Raw genomic sequence first — 20,820 nt, 5'->3', positions numbered from 1 at the left:
CCATTTCATTAGTATGTTTTAACACTCTGAACTACGACCACCAATGCTGGTCTAAAGGCTTATCATGCATTCTGTGTTGTTTCCTTAACATAAATTCCCAGACATGAAATTACTAGGCTAAAAATATTGACTTTTTAAAGATGCTTAATACATATTACAAGACTTTAAAAAGAGTTACAGTAAGTTGATATTGCTCCAGGACAACAGTGTCACTGAAGTCATTATTCGGGGTTCATCCAAGGCTCTATTCTGTTTGTCATCAGAATTTAATAAAGATCTAATTATGCCCTCCCTCTGATTAAAACCCATCAAACACTTGCTATATTTTTTCAGACTGGAGTTCATATTATTTATTTATTTATTTTTGGTTAATTCTCACCTGAGGATATTTTTTCCATTGATTTTTAGAGAGTGGAAGGAAAGGAGGGGAAGGGAGGGAGGGAAGGAGGGAGCGATATCAATTGGTTGATTCCTGCAGGCGTCCAGACCGGGGCTGGGGATCGAACCTGCAATAGAGGTACGCGTGCCTTTGAACGGGAATTGAACCCCTTGACCCTGCAATGCATGGGTCGTGGCTCTAACCACTAAGCACACCGACTGGGGCTGGAGTTCAAATTTTTTTAGTTACCCATCATTTCCTCTAACTACTGTGCTTTACGTTGCACAAATCTCAAACCACATCCTTCAGCCTGGTCAGAACCTCGGAGGTCCCTGTGCTTTGCCCAAGCCGTCGCCTCCGCCTGGACTCTCCTTCTCCTGCCTGGTTTTGATGATCCTACGTGTTACTCTGTGAACACTTTCTTGTAACGTTGCCTTGAACCCCAAATAAAAAACATTATATCTTCCCTTCTCTATGATGTCATAATATCTTCATTCATCTATCACCACTCCTAGGCTATAATAATTTAGTGGTTTAAGAGTTTAAACTTTAAAGTCGAACTGCCTGTTTTCAAATGATCTTGTTACAGTCTGTGTATCGGTTAAATGATTTTGCGAGACCTCAGTTATTTCCATGGCAACAGGGAGATGCCAATAGCCCTATGTCACAGCTTCATTGGGGTGGTCCTTACGAAACATCTAACACAAAACCTGGCACACGGTGAGTGTTAAACTGATGCTCCCCACGATGATGATGCTCCCCACGTTTCCTTCTTCATAAACAGCGTTTCTTTGAGAGCCAGGAGTACTTCCCCATCATCTTCCTATTCCCAGGGCCTGCTCTGGTGCCGGCACACCAGGTGTCCCACACATGTCTGCTGAACGAATGGGACCCGGAGCTGAGGAAGGCGTGGCTTTTGCCTTCTAGGGTTCCCAATCTCACCGAGGAGCCAGACGTGCCCAAACAGCTTACTCTACAGAGCCTTGGCCAGGATCTCCATTCCTGGAGGCCTGCGGGCTTGCTCCCTGGAACCTCCCAGCGAGGAGAGAAAGGAAGGCAGAACACAGAGCATAAAAACACAACCACGTGTGAGTGCACTGAGCAATCAATCAAGCCATCTATGTGGTTGAATTAAATGACCAATTCAGAGGGTGCCTGGGCTCTGACAGAGTGTTTTTTCAAAGTAAATCTATTGTGAGGACCAGTCAAGGAATCCTAACCTTCTGCTGAGTCAGAGGGGGAGTAGGGAGAAAAAGGAAAACGAAATTAAATATTTAATGAGAGGGTTTCGAATGATTTTAGTGTCTCACCCTTGGTCTGTTTCGGATGTAAGTTCTGGATAAAGGGGTCAGGCCATACTTCCCCAGGGTGTGTGCTTTTAAGTCCAAAGCTCATGTTCATGTGTCTTTATAATAACAGCTCCTCTTAATTCATGTAAACTCTGAAGGCAGAGTCACCAGTGTCCTCCAAAACGCCTAATGGAGAAGGCTGGGCTGGGCTTCAATGGCCTGAACCAAGCCTCTGGATAATATGTATAGTGTCCTACACACTTCCCTTCTATCTGTCCGGGGACAAGATTTTGTACTTATTAAAAGAGACAACTAAATATCAGCCCATGGAATTAGCCTCATGATCTACTTCATTCCCAAGAAGAAAAATAATCAATATCCCTTCAGGCAAAACCCCACGCCAGTAGAAAACGTGGGAAAATTATAAAGAACCATACACCCAAGGGAACCAGAACTTCATTTTTGAAACGAGACAAAACTTAATCTTAGAGGAAATATCTGGGGCATCTCCTAGAATATTCACTAAAGGAACAGCTAGGCAGATGTGGCGGGTGGCGCCCCGGTGGAAAGGCCTGCTGCTGATGTGTGCAGCTGGCGAGCAGACAATTTGAAAGGTGCAAAGTCACACACACCAAAGTCACTCAGAACCTCCCAGGGACAAACAGCACTGGAACAGACAGGTTACGAAACCCAAGACTGAAATTTAAAATCCTACAGGGAATAAAGCAAGTGACACCACTATTTTCATTTCCAGTTTACATTTCCTTAACTCTTTAGGAAGCACAAGTCATGCTACGGTTATGTCTCTACTCAAAATGGTGGTAAGTTAGGAAATACCTTTTCAGTATCACTAAATGGATAATCACTTAAGCTTACGCAGTGGCTGATGTACACCACCTACCCAATTAAACTCAGAATGTGTTATGAAACTCTGGTTCAGACTGTAATATAATTAAAAATATCAGAAATACACTGAGTGGCCAGATTATTATGATCTCTGAATGCATAATAATCTGGCCACTCAGTGTATATCCTATATAATAAAAGGCTAATACGCAAATTGTCCCCTCGACCAGGAGTTCGATCAGCAGGCAGGCCGGCCAACTGCACATGTCCCCTCCCCCTGACCAGGCTGGCTGGACCCCACCCATGCACAAATTCATGCACCGGGCCTCTAATATATACATATATATATATTGAGTGGCCAGATTATTATGCGTTCAGAGATCATAATAATCTGGCCACTCAGTGTATATTTCTAGATCATTTTTCAGTATGCTAAACTTTACAAAATTTTGACAACTCACCTTTATTGACAATTTCTTAATATTACCATAATAACATGTTTTCTTTAGTACAGAGATTTTCAACTGATGTGCCACAAGGATTTTTGAAACATGTAATCCCTGCCTATTTAGTCAGGGGCACTGACCTCTTTTTCCCTTAGATTATGAAATTAAAAAATGACAACAGGAAACACAACAACAGCTGTCCAGTGAGAATGAATGAAAATTATTATACCTTTCTTGTTTGTTTGTTTTTGGCAGATGGGTAAAAATATATATTTTTGGTGTGCCACAGAATTTTAGTAATTAGTTTATGTGTGCCACGAGATGAAAAAGGTTGAGAATCGCTGCTTTAGGAGATGAACCTGAGTTTAGTATTTTATCACTAAAGCCTTTGTCTCTTCTGAGGGCCTTAGCTACACTGCTCCCCAGGGTGACCACAGGTTACATCCATGGCACAGTTAGCGGGGGCCATGAGTATAGTCTGTGGTGAAGCAAACTAGACCACACTGTGTAGAAACCCATGACTTCAGTCTTTATAGCACAGTGGTAACAAAAATCCAGGAACTGTTTACAAAAACAAATCAATAAGTCGGAGGTTTGCTCATTTATAAGTCATCCATTGAATTAGTAAGCAAAAGGCAAAGAGTCTTTCAGATACTGATAAAAGTTCATTCATTCATGTACTCATTCATGCATTTCCTCATTCATGCTACTGGTTTTTATGAGTACCTTCTAGGTGCCAAAGATAGAAAAATGGCCTTATAGTCTAGTGCAGTGGTCGGCAAACTCATTAGTCAACAGAGCCAAATATCAACAGTACAATGATTGAAATTTCTTTTGACAGCCAAATTTTTTAAACTTAAACTTCTTCTAACGCCACTTCTTCAAAATAGACTCGCCCAGGCCGTGGTATTTTGTGGAAGAGCCACACTCAAGGGGCCAAAGAGCCGCATGTGGCTCGTGAGCCGCAGTTTGCTGACTACTGGTCTAGTGGGAGAAGTAAACAAAACAATTTCAACACAGTCTGATTTAAGCTTATTCAATTTAATCCAAGTAAAATTTCTATATATAACTTGTGAGTCAAATCCAAAAATTAATAAACTAATCAATAGGTTAGTTTATTAACCTAAATCAGAAACTTTCTTTAAAGATCTATATTTAGCCTAATATTAATAATACCATTTCAGAACTGGTTAATTGGTCTATAGAATTAACAATGGATTTAAGTAAAGGTAGCCTAAGGAATAGAAAAGATATTTCCCATAAGTCATACTTTGTTTCATCACATGAAGTCACCCTTTGTTTTTCTAAATACTGATGCAATAGTCTATTCGTATCAACTTTCAAGTCAGCATGTCTGAGATAGTCACTGCATCATAATTCAAGACAACTTATGGGATACTTAATTGTGTTTGAGGTACTATACCAAGGAGGGTCCTGTGACGTCCATTCCAGAGAACACTGCAAAGATACAGCCAAGCAGAACTCTAATTCTGAGCTGGCCCTGGCTGACTTCAGACTACAGTAAATGTTAGGTCTTCCTAATTGGGCTTACCTCCAGTAGATTCGCAGAGCTAGTTAATCTAAGCCAACTTCTCTATGACAGGTGCTCAAATACCTGAGGCAGCTATCGTGTCCTAGCTAACAAGGCTTTCTTTCTCGGTCCTAAACATTCCCAGAAACTTCAACTATTCCTTATATGACAGTTTAAAGAAATGAGAGAGAATTCTCCTTGCCCCCCAGGTAATTGTTCATTGTCTTGTATCTAGTGACATTAAAAGGGCACTTCACACTTCAGAGGCTGGGGGCTAAGATCTTGGGAGGATCAGGAGGCAAGACACACCTCCGAGCGACTTGCAGATCTCTTACAATCGCCCTGCTTTGTGGAGGCAGCCAAACCTGTCTGTACAGTCCCTGCAACCCCGGGAATCTTGGAATTATTACATTCCTCTTCTTTTTCCATTAAGCTAAAGAGCCATCAGCTAAAGGAGTAGAAGCCTTACGAAAATCTGATTAGGATGGACTGACTAGCCATGTTCTGGTATTAAACTGCCGAAGACCTTTTGTAAAAGAGCAACAGCATTCGATTCATCCTTCATTTACATGGATGAAAACTTTTGAAGACGGTATCACTGCAAGTATGGATCTGCTCTCTGGCCATAATTCACAATAGAGCAAAAATAAACAGATGATTATGCAACAGCTTCCTCACCAGGTTCCCCTAGACCAATTTCTTCCAATTCCAATTTACTTTTTAAAAAAATGTATCTTTATTGTTGAAAGCATTATAGATGGCCCCCTTTTCTTCCCATTGACTCCCTCCTCCCCGCTCCTGCCCCCTCCCCAGGCCTTCCCTGAACTATTGTTCATCCATAGGCTATGCATATATGCACATAAATTATTCGGTTAATCTTCCCACCTCCCAACCCCTTCCCTCTGAACCCATTTACTCTTCACAATGCTTCAGAAAAACAAGGCTGGTTATGCCATATCCCGGCTTAAAAATCTCCCTTGGCTTCCTTCGTTGATTAGATCCTCAAACTGATCATCATAATTCTTGCTGCTCCTCCCCAACCTGGATCCATCCTTTCTGGATCTCAGAGAGCGGTTATCCCACATGTACATTTATTTCCCCATGCTACAGGCTACACTCCTAACCCCAGCCAGCTGCGTAACTGAGTGAGCTTTTAGTCCAGGCAACATGTCTCTACAACTCAATCCTGTTACCAGTTCAGTACATGGGGCCACCAAGAGCCCCACCTATACCCATCTTCTCAGAACTCCAGGATCGTTTCTTTGTTGTTCTCTCTGTACAGAAAAATGCACTTCCCCGAATTCCTCTGCAAAATCTCACCAAGTTTTAAGACTTTAATCAAATGCTCCTCTCTCTGTGAAGCCTGTCTCCATTTTCCTAGGAGTGCCTTACTCGCTCCTCTGTGCGCGTGTGGTCTTGGGTCCTGTCTCTGTAAGAGCAGTTAGCAATTTATAATGCAATTTTTACCTCGGCAGTTCTTTTCTTTTAACCATTAACTTAATTATAAACTCCTTTGGATGCCAATTAAGAATTTGTATTTACTTGTGTGACATTAGTACTCATCATTGTATGTGCATGCCACATAATGATAATAAAGATTTGGTGAATGAATAATGAAATGGAATGATTACTGTTTTGGAAAGGAAAGCTGGTCTCAGTAAGGTACAGGGGAAAAAAGTGAAAAGGAAAAGAAGTTACAGTGGATTTGTCGTGACTCTTCAATGGAAATATAAGATACTAGAGGCCCAATGCACAAAATTCATGCATGGGTAGGGTCCCTAGGCCTGGCCGGCAATCAGGGCCGATCTGTGGGGCGACCGGTGGGTGATCAGGGGGCCCCCCACTGGCACCCATCTTGGCTGGCCGGCGGCCTGCGATCTGGGGGCAGCTCCTGCATTAAGCGTCTGCCCCTGGTGGTCAGTGCACATCATAGCAACTGGCTATTCGGTTGATTTGCATATTAGGCTTTTATTGTATAGGACTAGAGGCCCGGTGCATGAAATTCGTGTCCCTCAGCCCAGCCTGCACCCTCTCCAATCCAAGATCCCTTGGGGAATATCAAATTGCCTGGAGGGATTGGGCCTAAACCGGCAGTCAGACATCCCTCTCACAATCTGGGACTGCTGGCTCCTAACCACTTGCCTGCCTGCCTGCTTGCCTGATTGCCCTTAACTGCTTCTGCCTGCCAGCCCAAGTTGGTCATCTGGGGAGGGACCGTGGGAGGGCTCTAGGGTGTGTCCGGCCCATCTTGCTCAGTCCCAATTGGCCAGACCCCAGCAGCAAGCTAACCTACCAGTTGGAGCATCTGACCCCTGGTGATCAGTGCACGTCATAGTGACTGGTTGACTGTCTTCCCCCTTGTGGTCAGTGCATGTCATAGCAAGCAGTTAAGCAGCCTTAACATATCATTAGCATATTATATTTTGATTGGTTGAACGGATGACTGGATGACCAGACACTTAGCATGTTAGGCTTTTATTATATAGGACTGCCAAATAATAAAAGATAATTATTTTAGTCAATCCTTGCAATCTCCATCTTTAGACCTAAAGGGATGAAATTTTTATGGGCATGTTTATTCAAGCCCAAGCATTAGCCAATTATGATTCTCTGTTCCATTGAAACGATCAAATTTTAAAAAGTAAAAATGGTACATGTACTTATTTACTATCAATTATTAAACATTACTGGTTTTTCTCAGTCTAAATAGTTCATACATACTGTGTCAAAATTTTTTATTCTTAGAAGTTCCTATGTTAATCTCACAAAGTATTTAGTTGGTAAAATATCTGTTTGTTTCTATTTACTTATCTAATAACGAGAAAATATTTTTTCCTTTGAGATGCAAAAGGTACTAAAGTCAATGTGACAGCCATAGTTGGTATCTCCTTATAATTGCATATTTGTGGGCTGCTATAATTCAAGATATCGCACATGTTCCTTAATTCAAATATTTGTTATATGTGCAGTATCACTTAATATGGCATTTATTGCAGCTGCTGAAAATCTTTTAGAATCCTACCATGTGGAAGCAAACAGAGTCTTCAACTAGTAAGAAACCTTGGCTAGCAACCCAAATACTGTTCTCAGGTTGCTGTAAACTCCGTTCTCAAGTGCAGACACCTAGACACATGGTTGGAATGTTCTCTCCTCATCAGTTCTTTCCTTAAGACTGCAATTTCCTCCTTGGATGAGGACAGTGGGTGAGGATTCAGTGTCTATGGCTCTTTGAAAAGGAACTTTATTAAGTCCTGATCTTTTATAAATAACTGAACCTAAATAAACCTGGTGCTGAACAGTATGTTTTTACTCCTCTTTATGGCAAATAAGGAACTGGCCTTTTGACCTGCTCCATTAGTAAACTAATGTTTGTTAGTTTACTCTAGAATTGTAAACCAGGTGACTTAAAAAAGTCAAATTAGAAAATCAAATCTTTTTAAAAATCTGTTTAGGAGAATAGAGGATCAATTTGAATCAATAGTTTTCAACAAGGGCCAATTCCCAGGGATATTTGTTCATATCGAAAGATGTTTTTGGTTGGCACAATCAGTAAGGTGCTACTGGCATTTAGTGCATAGAGAAACCCACATTCATCTAATTGTTGTTCTCCCACAATTAATGTATCAATTTTCCTCTGGCTGCTTTCAATATATTTTTATGTTTAATTTTTGATGTGATTATAATGTGTCTAAGTATGGGCTTCTTTGAATTAATCTAGTTTGGGTTTTGCTGACATTCTTGAATAAATAGGTTTATCTTATTTGCCAAATTTGGGAAGTTTTCTTGCAATTACTTTTTCAAATATTTTTTTTTCTGCACACACTCTTTCTCCTCTCCCTCTCCTTTAGGAACTCTGCTGACATAAATGTCAGACCTTTGGGATTGTCCCAAAGGTTACTGAGGCACTAGTTATTATTATTTTCAATCTTTTTTTTAATCTGTTGTTCAGTTTGGATAATTTCTATCTTTAAGATTAACAGGATTTCATCAGATTCTTCCTTCTGTTATCTCCATTCTGCTATTGAACCCATTTGGTGAGTTGATGATTTTTTTCCTTTTCATTTTGATTACTGTATTTTTCAGTTCTAAAATTCCATTTGTTTATATCTTCTATTTCTTTGATGAGACTTTCTATCTTCCCATTCATTTCAAGAGTGCTTGCCCTTACTTCTTGGAACATTTTTATCATGATTGCTATAAAGGTCCTTGTTAGAGAATTCCAACGTTTACGTCATCCAGAATTGGTTTCTGTTGCTCGTCTTCTCCCATGTGAGTTGAGGTTTTCCTGGTTCTTTGTATACTGAGAACTTTTGGATTGTATTCATATATTTTGAATATTATGTTTTGAGAATCTGGGTCTTATTTAAACCTTATGTATAATGTTGATATTTTTGTTTTATCAGGAAATCGACCTGGTTGGATTCAGGTTGCAAATTCTGACCAGCCTTTGATGGGTTGTGGTTTTTATGTCAGTTCTGTTTCCAACACTATTATAGCACTATTTGGATCTGTCTTGCATATGTACCATCCAGTGGCCAGTCTAAAACCCACGCAATGGTCTACCCCTTAGTTCAGTTCTCAAAGTCATGGGTAGGTACACTGCTAACGATCAGACCCAACCTGTACAGCTCAAGGGTGAGCCCAGGAGTTAGAAAGAACTTTATGAACTTGATTTTTAAATCTTCACCCTCTCTGTAATCTCCCTAGTACTTATGGGTTTCCTGGGACAACCCTTTTCTGACTTCTCTCTTTTTTAGGAAGTAGACAGCACATGACAGTGTTGCTTAAATCCAGCCCTGTCAGCACTGGGTCTTGCTAAAATGTCTTGAACTTTCTGTTACGTGGATCATACTCATCTCCGATTTCTAATATAGTTGTAAGTATTCACTATTTATTCATTCGATAAATATTTACTGAGCATCGCTATGTGCCAGTCACTGTTTCAGTGCACAAGACGAGGTCCTTTCCCTCAGGAACTTACATCTAATTTGAGGGGAAATAGCAAGTGAACAAACAGTAAATAAATTTACAATATGTCAGAAAGGAGTAAGTGCTATAGAGGAAACTAAAGATAGAAAAAGGAGACAGGGTTATAGACTTCAACTCAGAGTGAGGTGGGATCCAATAGAGTGAGCAAAGGAGTATTAGGATCTGCTTTGAAGTTAAAGGGACTGTTCCAGCTTTTCCTATTTATATACTAGTGGCCCGGTGCACGGATTCGTGCACATTGAAAGGAAATTAATTACCACAGCTCAGCAGTAAACCAGATTCGGGGCCGACAGTGCCCAGCAACAACATAACCCACGGCCAAAGGTGGAATCACATGGCCCCTCGAGGAATCAGGTCCCTCCCCTCTGGTTCCGGGGTGTGTCACCCGAGAACCGCCGCTGCCAAGTCACCGCAGCTTGGCAGCTCCTGCGTTGAGCATCTGCCCCCTGGTGGTCAGTGCTCGTCATATGTATCGGCCAGTCGGACAGTCACCTAGCCTTTTGTATATATAGATTTGATTAGTCATTTCAAAGACAACTTGGGAGGAAAGGCAGTTGGAGCCCATGTGCAAACTGCCACCTTGCTCAGAAGCTCCCTGATACGATGTTTTTTCCCTTCATTTTAACCATCCTAACACTACATACACAAGGTATAATTTTCAAGTGTGCCTGGAGAATAGGCTACTTCTCCATTAATGAAAAGCATTTGGGGCTGAATCAGTTAATGGGTATAGTTTCCCCACTTCTTTACAGTAAACACTGACTAGTGTACTCGGCCAAGTTTTTAGTTTACAATAAATAATTGCTTTCTTGTATGTCTTATATAGTATGTTCAAGGTAAAACATCAGATAAACAAGCAGGAGAAAATTAAAATAACAGAGATACCCATTTAAAATAGTTTTGGCCCATATACTACTAGATTTTTTTTTTTTTTTTGCCATAAATAAGTTTCGAGTGCTTTTAGACAACTATTCTCAATGTAATTATGAATTCAACTACTAACATGCGTGCCGGTACTACCACATTACGCTGCAGGACAAAATGTCGACTTAGCTGACATCAGGTTTTTAAAAAGGATAGCACGCTCCAAGGCGACACACATGTATCATCTGCTTAGTGTCCCCTTTAAGTCTTTAATAACGCTTCCGAACCAACAGCGCATGCTCTTAGCTAGTCGCCCACCAGCTCATTTATACCCAGGTAAGTCACACATGTCTTGCTGTCACTAAGCAATAGAGGTAACAATGCAAATGTAAGAACAGCAGCACCAACAACTGCTATTTATTAAGCACTTACTATGGGCCAGCCATCCTGATAAGCAATTCATAAATACAAAGTAAAAATATTTTCTAAAATATTTCAGAAACCTACAACATTGTAAGACATGAGTGTGGTTTTGATTTATTTCTAGAAAAAAGAGCTAGTTATGGGATCAATAAAACTCAAGAGAACCGGCTAGTAGTGTTAGCTCGAACTATTCTCACTTATTTTTCCAGGCCCCATCAATAATTAAGCTGTCTCTGGAGGCCACCAGCATACCATTTAATTCTTCTGCTACACTGCACTAAAATGCTTTGGAAAAGTTCCTCCTGTTATATTATTTACTACTGTTGCATCAGCATACTAAATCACACGGGCTAGCTCTCTGCTAAAATAATAAAATAGTGACTTGATTTGTTCAGGGGATAGACACTCATTGGTAAATCACAGCCATGACCAAATTTATTCCAGAAAGGCAAAAGGTAAGAATTTCATCAAAAGCATGAAATCCTAATGCTACCCTCTGACCTAATAATTCTACTTCAAGCGATGTAGCATAAAAATAAGAAAATCACAGATGTGTGAAAGATTTAGATGTCCAAACAACAGGAAAATAACTTGGCTGTGCAGATATTAAAACATTATATAGGGATGAAGTATCCCATTTTAAAAGACTGTTTTCAGACATGGGAACACTAACAATATTTTACATGAAAAGGACTGGTTCCCAAGTTATATGCAACGAAATCTCAATTTTTGTAAGATACCTTTATATGTAATATTTGTATACTACACATACGTTTATTATATAAATACTGAAAATAGACATCCCAAAATATTTATAGTAGGTAGTGCTAATGTGGGTAATTCTTATTTCCATTTTTACATGTTTTAGTATTTTCTATGTTTGTACAATGACTATATATTTATATATTAAAAAAGAAATAGGCTCTTTTTCTTTCACACATAGATTAGCAGTTTTCAAAACATACGGATCTTTCCTTCAAAATAAGGTCAGACTTAGAGATCTCAAATAGACTGGTATCTTTTACTAACTTATATTAAAGCATCTTTCTAAATATTAATTTATTTTAAATGATCTAATTGGAAACACAGCATTTGCCCCCCGCCCCCCAAGAAATGTCTTTTTCTTTCTTATTGGGGTATTTAAGTAAAATATGATTGACTTTGAGCAAAATAAAAGGTGACTACAAATTTCCAAATCTCACTAGTAATCTGTCATCCTTCCTTTCAAATTAGGCCACATAATCATCAAGACCAAAGTAGGTTAATTTAATTCCTGTGAGTCTGAATCTGATAACCTATGGCATTTATGCCTAAGTGGAGTAATTCTCAGTGGTGTGGGCTAGTCTCCACTGCTTCGAATCCCCACCTACAACTCGGATGACTGACAGAGTTTGCTGCCTTATCCAGAGCTATCATTCTTCAGGATTTTTGTAAGAAATAAATAGGGCCAAGAACCACAGTGCCCCAATTCTCCGAAATCCCGACTTATACATTGAGTGACATCTCTAGTTACCATCAAAAACACCAAGAATCATAGTAACTATCTAAATCATGTCTAAGACATATGTGCAAAGACAAGAATATATACCAGTTAGCCTGGCTCTACAATATATCTCTCTGAGCCTTTTGCTTCCTTGTCCCTGATAGGTGGATTATAATATCTGTTCATTAGGGAGCTATGAGATGCATGACACAATGTGTAAAAAATGCAGAGCACAGCCAATCAGAGAAAGACAAATATCACATGATCTCACTTATTTGTGGAATCTAATGAACAAAATGAATTGACTCACAAAATAAGACCCAAGGCATGGAGGCATGAAACAGACTGATATATCTCTGTGTGTGTGTGGTGGCGGGGAGGAGGGGACGAGAAGAGCTAAATCAAAGAACTTATATACTTATATGCATAGCCCATGGGCACGGACAGTAGGGTGGTGAAGGCCTGGGGGCAGGGAGGTAGGGCTTGCCAGAGGGAGATAAGGGGGGGGGGGGGGGGTAAATGGGGAACATCTGTAATACTGTCAACAATAAAAATCTATATATATGTTTTAAAAAGTGCAGAGCACAGTGGTTGGTGTACAGTTAAAATTCAGTAAGTGGTAGCACGCAGATAGCATTGTTATTGGTGAAAAGCAAAATAAATTATACTTGTACGCATATGTATACAAACCAAGGAAAGATAAAAACATTAATAATCTGAAAACAATCCACGGGGAAATGACAGGCTTCAGGATAATTGAAAACACACAGACAGAGATAATGTAACATTCGAATACTACCACTTTATGTTGCTCCCTCTAAACTACATACTTCTATTAACATTCGTAAAATTGGTAAATGAGATCATGTGATGAGGTGCTTAAATAAAGTGATTACTGCAAGCTGGCTGCAGTCTTTCTTGCAACTGTGACTGATGACATGAATTACTTCGTGTGTGTGTAGCACATGAACTGCACATTTTCTGGCCGTGGCACCAAACCAGATGCAGAACACTCTCTTTTCTTCAGCATGAGTCATGGAAAGAAGGCAGCAAAGTCTCATCACGCCAGGAGGCAGGGCTGGAAAACTGGGCAGGAGGCACCCCATTAATCCTGGTTCTTTGGGAGAGAAGGGAGAGCTGATAATGAAACAAACCCCTGTGTACAAGGAGTCTCCAATTTCTGACCTTCTCCTAAAATGGCAAAGCAGAACCTGAGAGTATAAATGCAGAATCCCACTCTTTCCATACATAATGAAGGGTCTGGAACTGAATAACTATGATTGTTGAACGAATCAAGAAATCAATGAAGCCTCAAAGTTAAGGCTCCCCCTGTGAAATAGCTTTGGGGGAAACTGAGAGGCACTGGGGGTTGTTGGCCAACAGGTTTTCATTAGGTTATTCTCTGATTTCAATATTCTAATTGTTGAAATGTGAGTACCAAAATTTTAATTCATTTACAAGCAAGGAAGTTGTGAGGGTAGTTCTCAGAGTCCAATTACAAATATGGTTTGGGACGTCATAATATAAGTGATATACCAATACCCTGTGATGATCTGGATGTGATTACCACAGGGGTTGTCCTCTCCTTAGAATGAGGACACACTTAGTATAATGTGTAGTGTAATCTCACGTTACATAATTATTGCTGGTGTGTGGACATGTGCTCAATAGAGATAATAGCTAGAAATTAGTTAGGACGTATTAAGTCCAGACACTGGGCTAAGTGGCTTCTCATGTATGATCCATAAGTCTTCAGTACAATTATCTGAAATAAGTTATTATATCTACTTTGTACTTGTGGAAACTGAGGCTTAAGAGGTTTACAAATACTTCCGAGTCCACATAGCTACTAATCAGCAAAGCTAAGCCTCACACCCACAATATCTGACTTCAGAGTCTAAAAGATGAATCGCTATGTTATTCTGACCAACAAGTTTTATGTACAACTCTACAGGTCTAAATCTGAAATTATTGATATTTAAATAGCTGGGTATTGCTTTTTTAAAAAGTTTCACTTTTGCCCTAGCCGGTTTGGCTCAATGGATAGAGCATTGGCCTGCGGACTGAAGGGTCCCAGGTTCAATTCCAGCCAAGGGCACATGCCCAGGTTGCGGGCTCAATCCCCAGTAGGGGGCATGCAGGAGGCAGACAATTAATGTTCTCTCTCATCATTGATGTTTCTATCTCTCTGTCCCTCTCCCTCTCCCTTCCTCTCTGAAATCAATAAAGAAATCCTATATAATACAAGCCTAATATGCAAATTGACTGAATGGCGGAATGACCGGTGGAACGACCAGTCTCTATGACGTGCACTAACCATCAGGGGGTAGACACTCAACACAGGAGCTGCCCCCAGCCTGCAGGCCCCAGGCCAGCCAAGGCGGGTGCCAGCGGGGGCCCACAGATCAGCCCTGATCACCGGCCAGGCCTAGGGAACCTACCCATGCATGAATTTCGTGTACCAGGCTTCTAGTGTGTATGTATGTGTGTGTGTGTGTGTGTGTGTGTGTGTGTGTATCTCCTATCTAATAAAGAGGGAATATGCTAATTGACCATCAAGCCCTCACAAAGATGGCGGTGCCCACAACCAATAAGGATGGAATATGCTAATTGACTGCCATGCCTTCAAAGATGGCGGCGCCCACAGCCACAAGATGGCAGCACCCAGTCCCTTCAGCCCCGCCACCCCCAGGTGGGTCCGGCCACTCCAAGCGCCTGCCTCCGGAGTCCCCCAGTCCCCTCAGCCCCCAGCCACCCAGGTCCTGCCCAAGGTGGAAGCAAGCCTTGGGTGGCAGCTGCCCAGCTGACGCCCAAGGCACAGGCAAGCCTCTGATGGCGGCTGCCCAGCCGCCCAGGGCTGCCTGAGGCTCAGGTAACCAGGGCCAGCAGAGGCTTGTGCTGCCGGAAGTGGCAGCAGCAGAGGTGTGATGGGGGTGACACCTTCCCTTGATTGCCAGGTCGCCTCCCGCCCCTGAGGGCTCCTGGACTGTGAGAGGGGGCAGACTGGGCTGAGGGACCCCCCCTCCAGTGCATGAATTGCACTGGGCCTTTAGTGTGTGTGTGTGTGTGTGTGTGTGTGTGTGTGTGTGTGTGTGTGTAAATTTTTTTTAAAAAAAGCTTCACTTTTTCTATCTGTTGAAAACCTTCTGGCAAGTGGAGGCAACTATTTCCACAATTGGTTTTGATGTGATTAAACTTTAAGTCTTGAAGCTGTTCCTTATACCTATGCATAGAATTGGGTATTCCTATCTGTGCCTTCTTGATTATTATACTCATCTGGTCCCCAAAACACTCCAAGAATGATGTGCTCCGAACTCTTATTTGACTCTACAGTTTGGTAATGATTCTCTCTGACTGAACTGAATAAGATGTAGCTGTGTAAGAGGCTGAACCCAGCATCTAGCCAGAGATCCATAAAGATTTTTGGGAAATGAGGAAGTCTTAAATCCTTCCCCAAGAAGAACAGCACTGTGCTCACTAAGGACTCCATAGCAGTTCTAAAGGTCACTTCCGATGGGATCTGACAAGTTCTCTCCGTCTGACAGAACCACACGCTGGAAGAAGAACTGGAAAAGGTTGGTGATGAGTTTGCTTTTTCACCTAAAGGGACCTGAAGATCTGGGGACTTGATAGGTAGGGTTCTGGCTTCCTGCTCTTCCAGAAGACAGATGTGTCCTCAGGGGCTGACCTGGCTCTTCAATGACCTCCAGTCCTTCCCTTTTGCCCTCCGCTTCCCTTTCTTCATTTTCCATCAGTAATATACACGGGAAGGTGGGTGTGTAGTCCGCTGGGTTTACTTGAGGAAGGCAGAATTTGATATCTGTAATTGTAATGACTGTTAACTTCCCAGCGGTCAGCAATGGTCAGGAGAAGGCCATTCACCCACTAAATGCCAAAGGAGCCAGAAGTCTAAAGCAGTTCCAAGGACTGTAATTCTTTTGACTCCCAGAGGATCCGGATAAGAATAAACTTAAGAGGTAGCAAACAAGCGTGTGTGTGTGTGTGTGTGTGTGTGTGTGTGTGTGTGTGTGTCTTGACCATACGTCCTTCAGACCTTTTCTTCAAGAGCCGGAAACTGATTCTCACAACTACTGGGAATACTAGCTGCTGGCTGTTGAGACACACAGCTGATCCCTCTCTAGGACTTACCCTCCACAAAAGGTAGTTGCCTCACCCCAAGATTACTGAGCCCTTCCCCGAGGCAGCTCAAATCCAATGATGCCAAACAAAGATGAGGCCCTTTGCCTGGATATGGGACAAAAAATGAGAGACAACCCCCCAAGGGCCACCCCAGCTCCAGCGCTTCACAGGCTCAGGCTCTCTGCCCAGTGCTCCCTCCCCGCTCCCTCAGAGTGGGCCTCTGGAATCACCTCCAGAGCTCATTCGGCAAGTACGCAGAAGAGCTGGCATTCCCATCCACATCCATTCGACTCTCAGCTCTAGGTTTCTACCGACTTTATCAAGGCCTTGACTTTGATTTTCAAAATACAAATCCTAACACCTTAGCAAGACACACAAAGTCCCTTTCTATATGACCGTCCTTTCTAGCCTCACATCCCATCCCTCGTGTCCATACAACCCCTGGTCCAGTCACATCACACTCTCCTTTCCCAGGACATGCCCCGCTCTGGCTTCCCCGGGAACAGGTCACTGTCCTTGTCTGCTTGACCACCACCTCCTTCTCCTACAGACCTCACCGCAAGTGTGTCCTTCCCTGTGAAGAACTTCCAGCTCTGCAGGGGAACTGTTCATGACGGTAATGGGTTCCCTGCAGGCATGTCTTTTAACTCTGCTTCCCCAGCCAGACATATTAAAGATGTTTAGTTAAACGGGTAAATAAATGGACTCCACTGAGGTGCTGGTTCCAGAGGCCCTGGCTGAATGGTTGCCAGCACCCCCATGACTGCAACGCATATAGCGCCACCCAAATTTGGACAAACTGTGACCTCCTTGAACACGAGGACTAGTTTTTTTCTTCATCTATAGAGCCTCTCCAAGACCTATCGCCATCTCCTGCTCCTAGAAGATGCTCAAAAACAAAAACAGAAACCAAACATGGACCACATGAGGTCCTGGCTGAAAGGGCTGATGCAGGAGAAATTTCCTTCACTCTCATGGCTCAGTCTAAACTTTTTGTTTTAGATCTCTACTTTTAAAGATGCACGGGATATTCTTGCATTTATTTGTCTTGTTAATTAATATGCTCTTAGTTCTAAATTTTTCACATTTCTCCTTTGTTTGAAACATCTCCCCCCCGCCCCCCAAATTACTAGAGCAAAAGAGGACTTGGAGTTTGCTAAGTTACATTTCTAGGTCAGAACTGAAATCTACTATGGATACATCAAACATGACTAAGAAGTTTTCCAGCTGGCCTGCCTAACACTGCATCTTTGTTCTACGGGGCCCCTTTGAAACATAAATATGCCATTAATCCACAAGTTGGTTCTTTCCCCCACTTTCTGAAACTAATAATTACTTACTGAATAGAGGTACAGATATTGGTATAGGCAACCGCACCCCTAGTACAAAGCTGAGGTGGGGGCAGGGGCGAACCCTTGTCTTACAAACATACAAACTGAAAGTTAGTCTCACTGGGCAAGTGGCTGCATTCTCTACAAAGGAAATAGTCCAATTTTGTTATGGTCCAAATTAAAAAAATGTCCAAATTAAAAAAAAAAATTTTGCTGCGATCTGGCTGAGACTAGTAGTAATGATAAGAAGACTTAAAAGTGCAGTTTCTTCTTCTTTTTTAATGGATTTGGGAAGGAGGAAGCTCGCTGGCATGCAAGGGACAGAATTTTCTGTGCCCTGAGGAATTTTTTTTATGTCACTCCATCACCGCCTCCGCTGCTGGCCTGGTGGGAGTAAGAAGAAACTGTGATAACATTTTCCCGAGGGAGCAGCACATCTGGTTATCTCGTTCTTCACAAGTCTCTGATCAGGCGTGAGCCCAAAACACCGAATCGGAAGCGCTTCCTCTCCGGTTTGGTTTTTCATAACTGCAGGCAGCCCGTCTCCAAGGGCAGAGGTGCCACTGGCAGACACACCTCGTTTCAAAAATTTGCTCACATTGTTTAGTCACAGATTCAGTGGTTTAACTCTACAAGTATGCTTGCTCAGGTTTCACTTTTAATTAGAATATGAACACATTTATTTATTTATTTATTACCTAATATTTATTGAGCCCAGTTAAGGAATCAAGGCACCAGCCCCTTCTCAGTTGTGGCTACAGGCAGAGCGGTTATGGGAAAGCACAGTACGGCAGGATTGACGGAGGGTATACCTTTTTAAACATCCTGGTGGAATCCTCGCTGATCTGCATGAAGCGCATAATCACGTTGTTCAGGTAGATGTCACTCAAGGTTGCGTGGTCTTTGCTTTCTCTCCTCACTTGGTTCAGGAGCAAATACCAGCAGTTCACTGGAGACAACAAATTCTGGTCTTTCCTACAAGTGAAGAAACAGGATTACCATCCATTTCGAAGCTGCCCCAGTCAGCTGAGGGAAGACCCCAAGGCAAACTAGGAGCCACGAGAGAGACAGGTTTGGTCACTGTTCTTTTACGCTGGGTATTGCTCATACCAGGACACTCCACAGCCAGCAAAGCAGCCTCCTGGGCTGTGATGGCACAGAGCCAGCGATTTCCTAGGCTTGAAGAAAAAACTTGGACCACGATCATGGGTCAAAACGTACTCCCCCAACAAGGGCCATGGGACCCTACCATACGGGGCACTCAGGCAGGCCTTCGGCTTTAAACCCTCCATTGAAGAAAGCAGTCCATGTTTACATAAAAATCTATAGACTACTGTCTCCCAGACAGACTGTGGTTTGCCCCGGCACACAAAGTCTGCTTTGAATGTTCAGGCTGTTGTTGGAAAAGCGATTTGGCTAGGTATGCTTTCCATGGAACATAAATGTGAGGGTGATTTATTAACCCCCTGATACATAACCTCCAGCTTCCCCAAAAGAGCCAGAACTTTGTAGCATTGTCTCAAGGCTCGTGAACAGAACCACGAAGTTTGCTGGCTTATACCTTGTCACACGTCCTGTTTAAACAGTTTCAGATTTCTAACTCCTCCTTGTTTATTCTAGATAATAAAGCTAAAAGTAAAATATAAACCACGAAAGAAGACTTGTAAAAAATCTTAAAGAAAAACTCTGAACAAAAAGAGGGACCCATTAGGATGTTACTGCTTAAAAAAAAAATCAAAGTACCACGTTTATGTGTTTGTTTGTTTTGTTTTTGCTTTGCTTTGTTTTGACATTAAAATCTAACTGTAAAATGGCAAAATGGCATAGAATGTTTACCCTAACTCAGGGACATAAGTGCCATTTTATCAGACATGTTATCCTCCTATTATTCATGATCATTTATAACTCTGAATATTAGGAAAGAAATCATTAAGTCAGCTCTTTCTGTCAATAAGCCCCTCAGATTCAGGACTGTACACTGCATTAAGTCAAAACCATCTCTAGAAAAAAGACGAAGTAGCTGATAGAGGTAAGAATGGGTATAGGGGAAGAAACCCCTGATCCAGGGTCTTAGCACTTACACCCCCGAGAGCGGCCACCCATTCGCCCAGTTGGCACACTGAGTTGCTCCCCACCTGGAGAACCCCGATTTTTCCTCCAGTGCTCAGGCAAAGGGCAGTGGTCCAATGGCAGACAAGGAGAGCCATTCTACTGACAATCTCTATCCACCCAGCCAAGAGGGAAACGCTACCTCATCATATTAACTTCTATGTATGTTCTTTATGTTGAAGAACATTTGAGGACATTTCATACTTTTCTTTTGTTTCCTCAATGCCCTGCCTATAGTAAGCTTTAAATATTACTTCATTCATTGAATAAACACTTGGCATTGCCTTAATAATAACAGTAGTAGTAATAACAATAGCAGCTATCATTTACTAAGCACCTACTGTAAGAAGCAGTGCACACGTCAAGAGCATGGAATATGGCTCTGGCTGGTTTTGCTCAGTGGTCAGAGCGTCTACCTAAACACGGAAGGGTCGCCAGTTTGATTCCAGGTCAAGAGCATGTACCTGGGTTGCAGGTTCGAACCCTGGTCCCAGTCAGGGTGCGTGCCGGAGGAAACCAATCAGTGTGTCTCTCTCTCATCAATGTTTCTCTCTTTTTTCTCCCTCCCTTCCTCTCTCTCTAAAAACCAATGGAAAAAATACCCTCTGGTGAGGATTAACAACAGAACAAAAAAAGAAAGCATGGAATATGGATCTACACTATCCAGGTCAGCGGTCACACACCGGTGGTCTGTGAGGTCTGAAAGGTTGGCGACCACTGGTCTAAGTTCAGGTCCCAGAACTACCACTTACTAGCTATATGATCTTGGCCAAAATATGTAACATGTCACCAGTACTTCATTTGCAGAATGGATAAAATAACAGGACTTATTTTGGGGATTCTTTGCTTACTAAAATGCCTTAGTTCTATAGTAAGTGCTATATGAAGCTAGCTCCTTTTACCCAGGGGCTGATCTGAAGGCTTTACACAGACTAACTCTACTGAATCCTTACACTACCATTTAAGGCAGGGATTCTTTCTGCCCCCTCT

The 20,820-nt window shown here is 42.0% G+C and overlaps 1 protein-coding gene across 3 annotated transcripts in view; it reads right to left on the bottom strand.

The window, feature by feature from the left end:
• SRGAP1 (SLIT-ROBO Rho GTPase activating protein 1) overlaps positions 1-20,820 on the bottom strand; it is a 262,921-nt gene that overhangs the window by 117,234 nt on the left and 124,867 nt on the right. For all 3 annotated transcript variants that reach the window (XR_013813628.1, XM_079773738.1, XM_079773739.1), the window contains exon 3: positions 18,534-18,696. Coding sequence is in view for 2 of the 3 variants with exons in the window: in XM_079773738.1 (XP_079629864.1) it covers positions 18,534-18,696 (163 nt within the window). In the remaining variant the exon portion in view is untranslated. The remainder of the gene's footprint in view (positions 1-18,533; positions 18,697-20,820) is intronic.

The sequence above is a fragment of the Cnephaeus nilssonii genome (assembly GCF_951640355.1).
Source record: "Cnephaeus nilssonii genome assembly, chromosome: 6".
Lineage (NCBI taxonomy): Eukaryota > Metazoa > Chordata > Mammalia > Chiroptera > Vespertilionidae > Cnephaeus > Cnephaeus nilssonii.
This window is presented reverse-complemented; position numbering and strand designations above follow the sequence as displayed.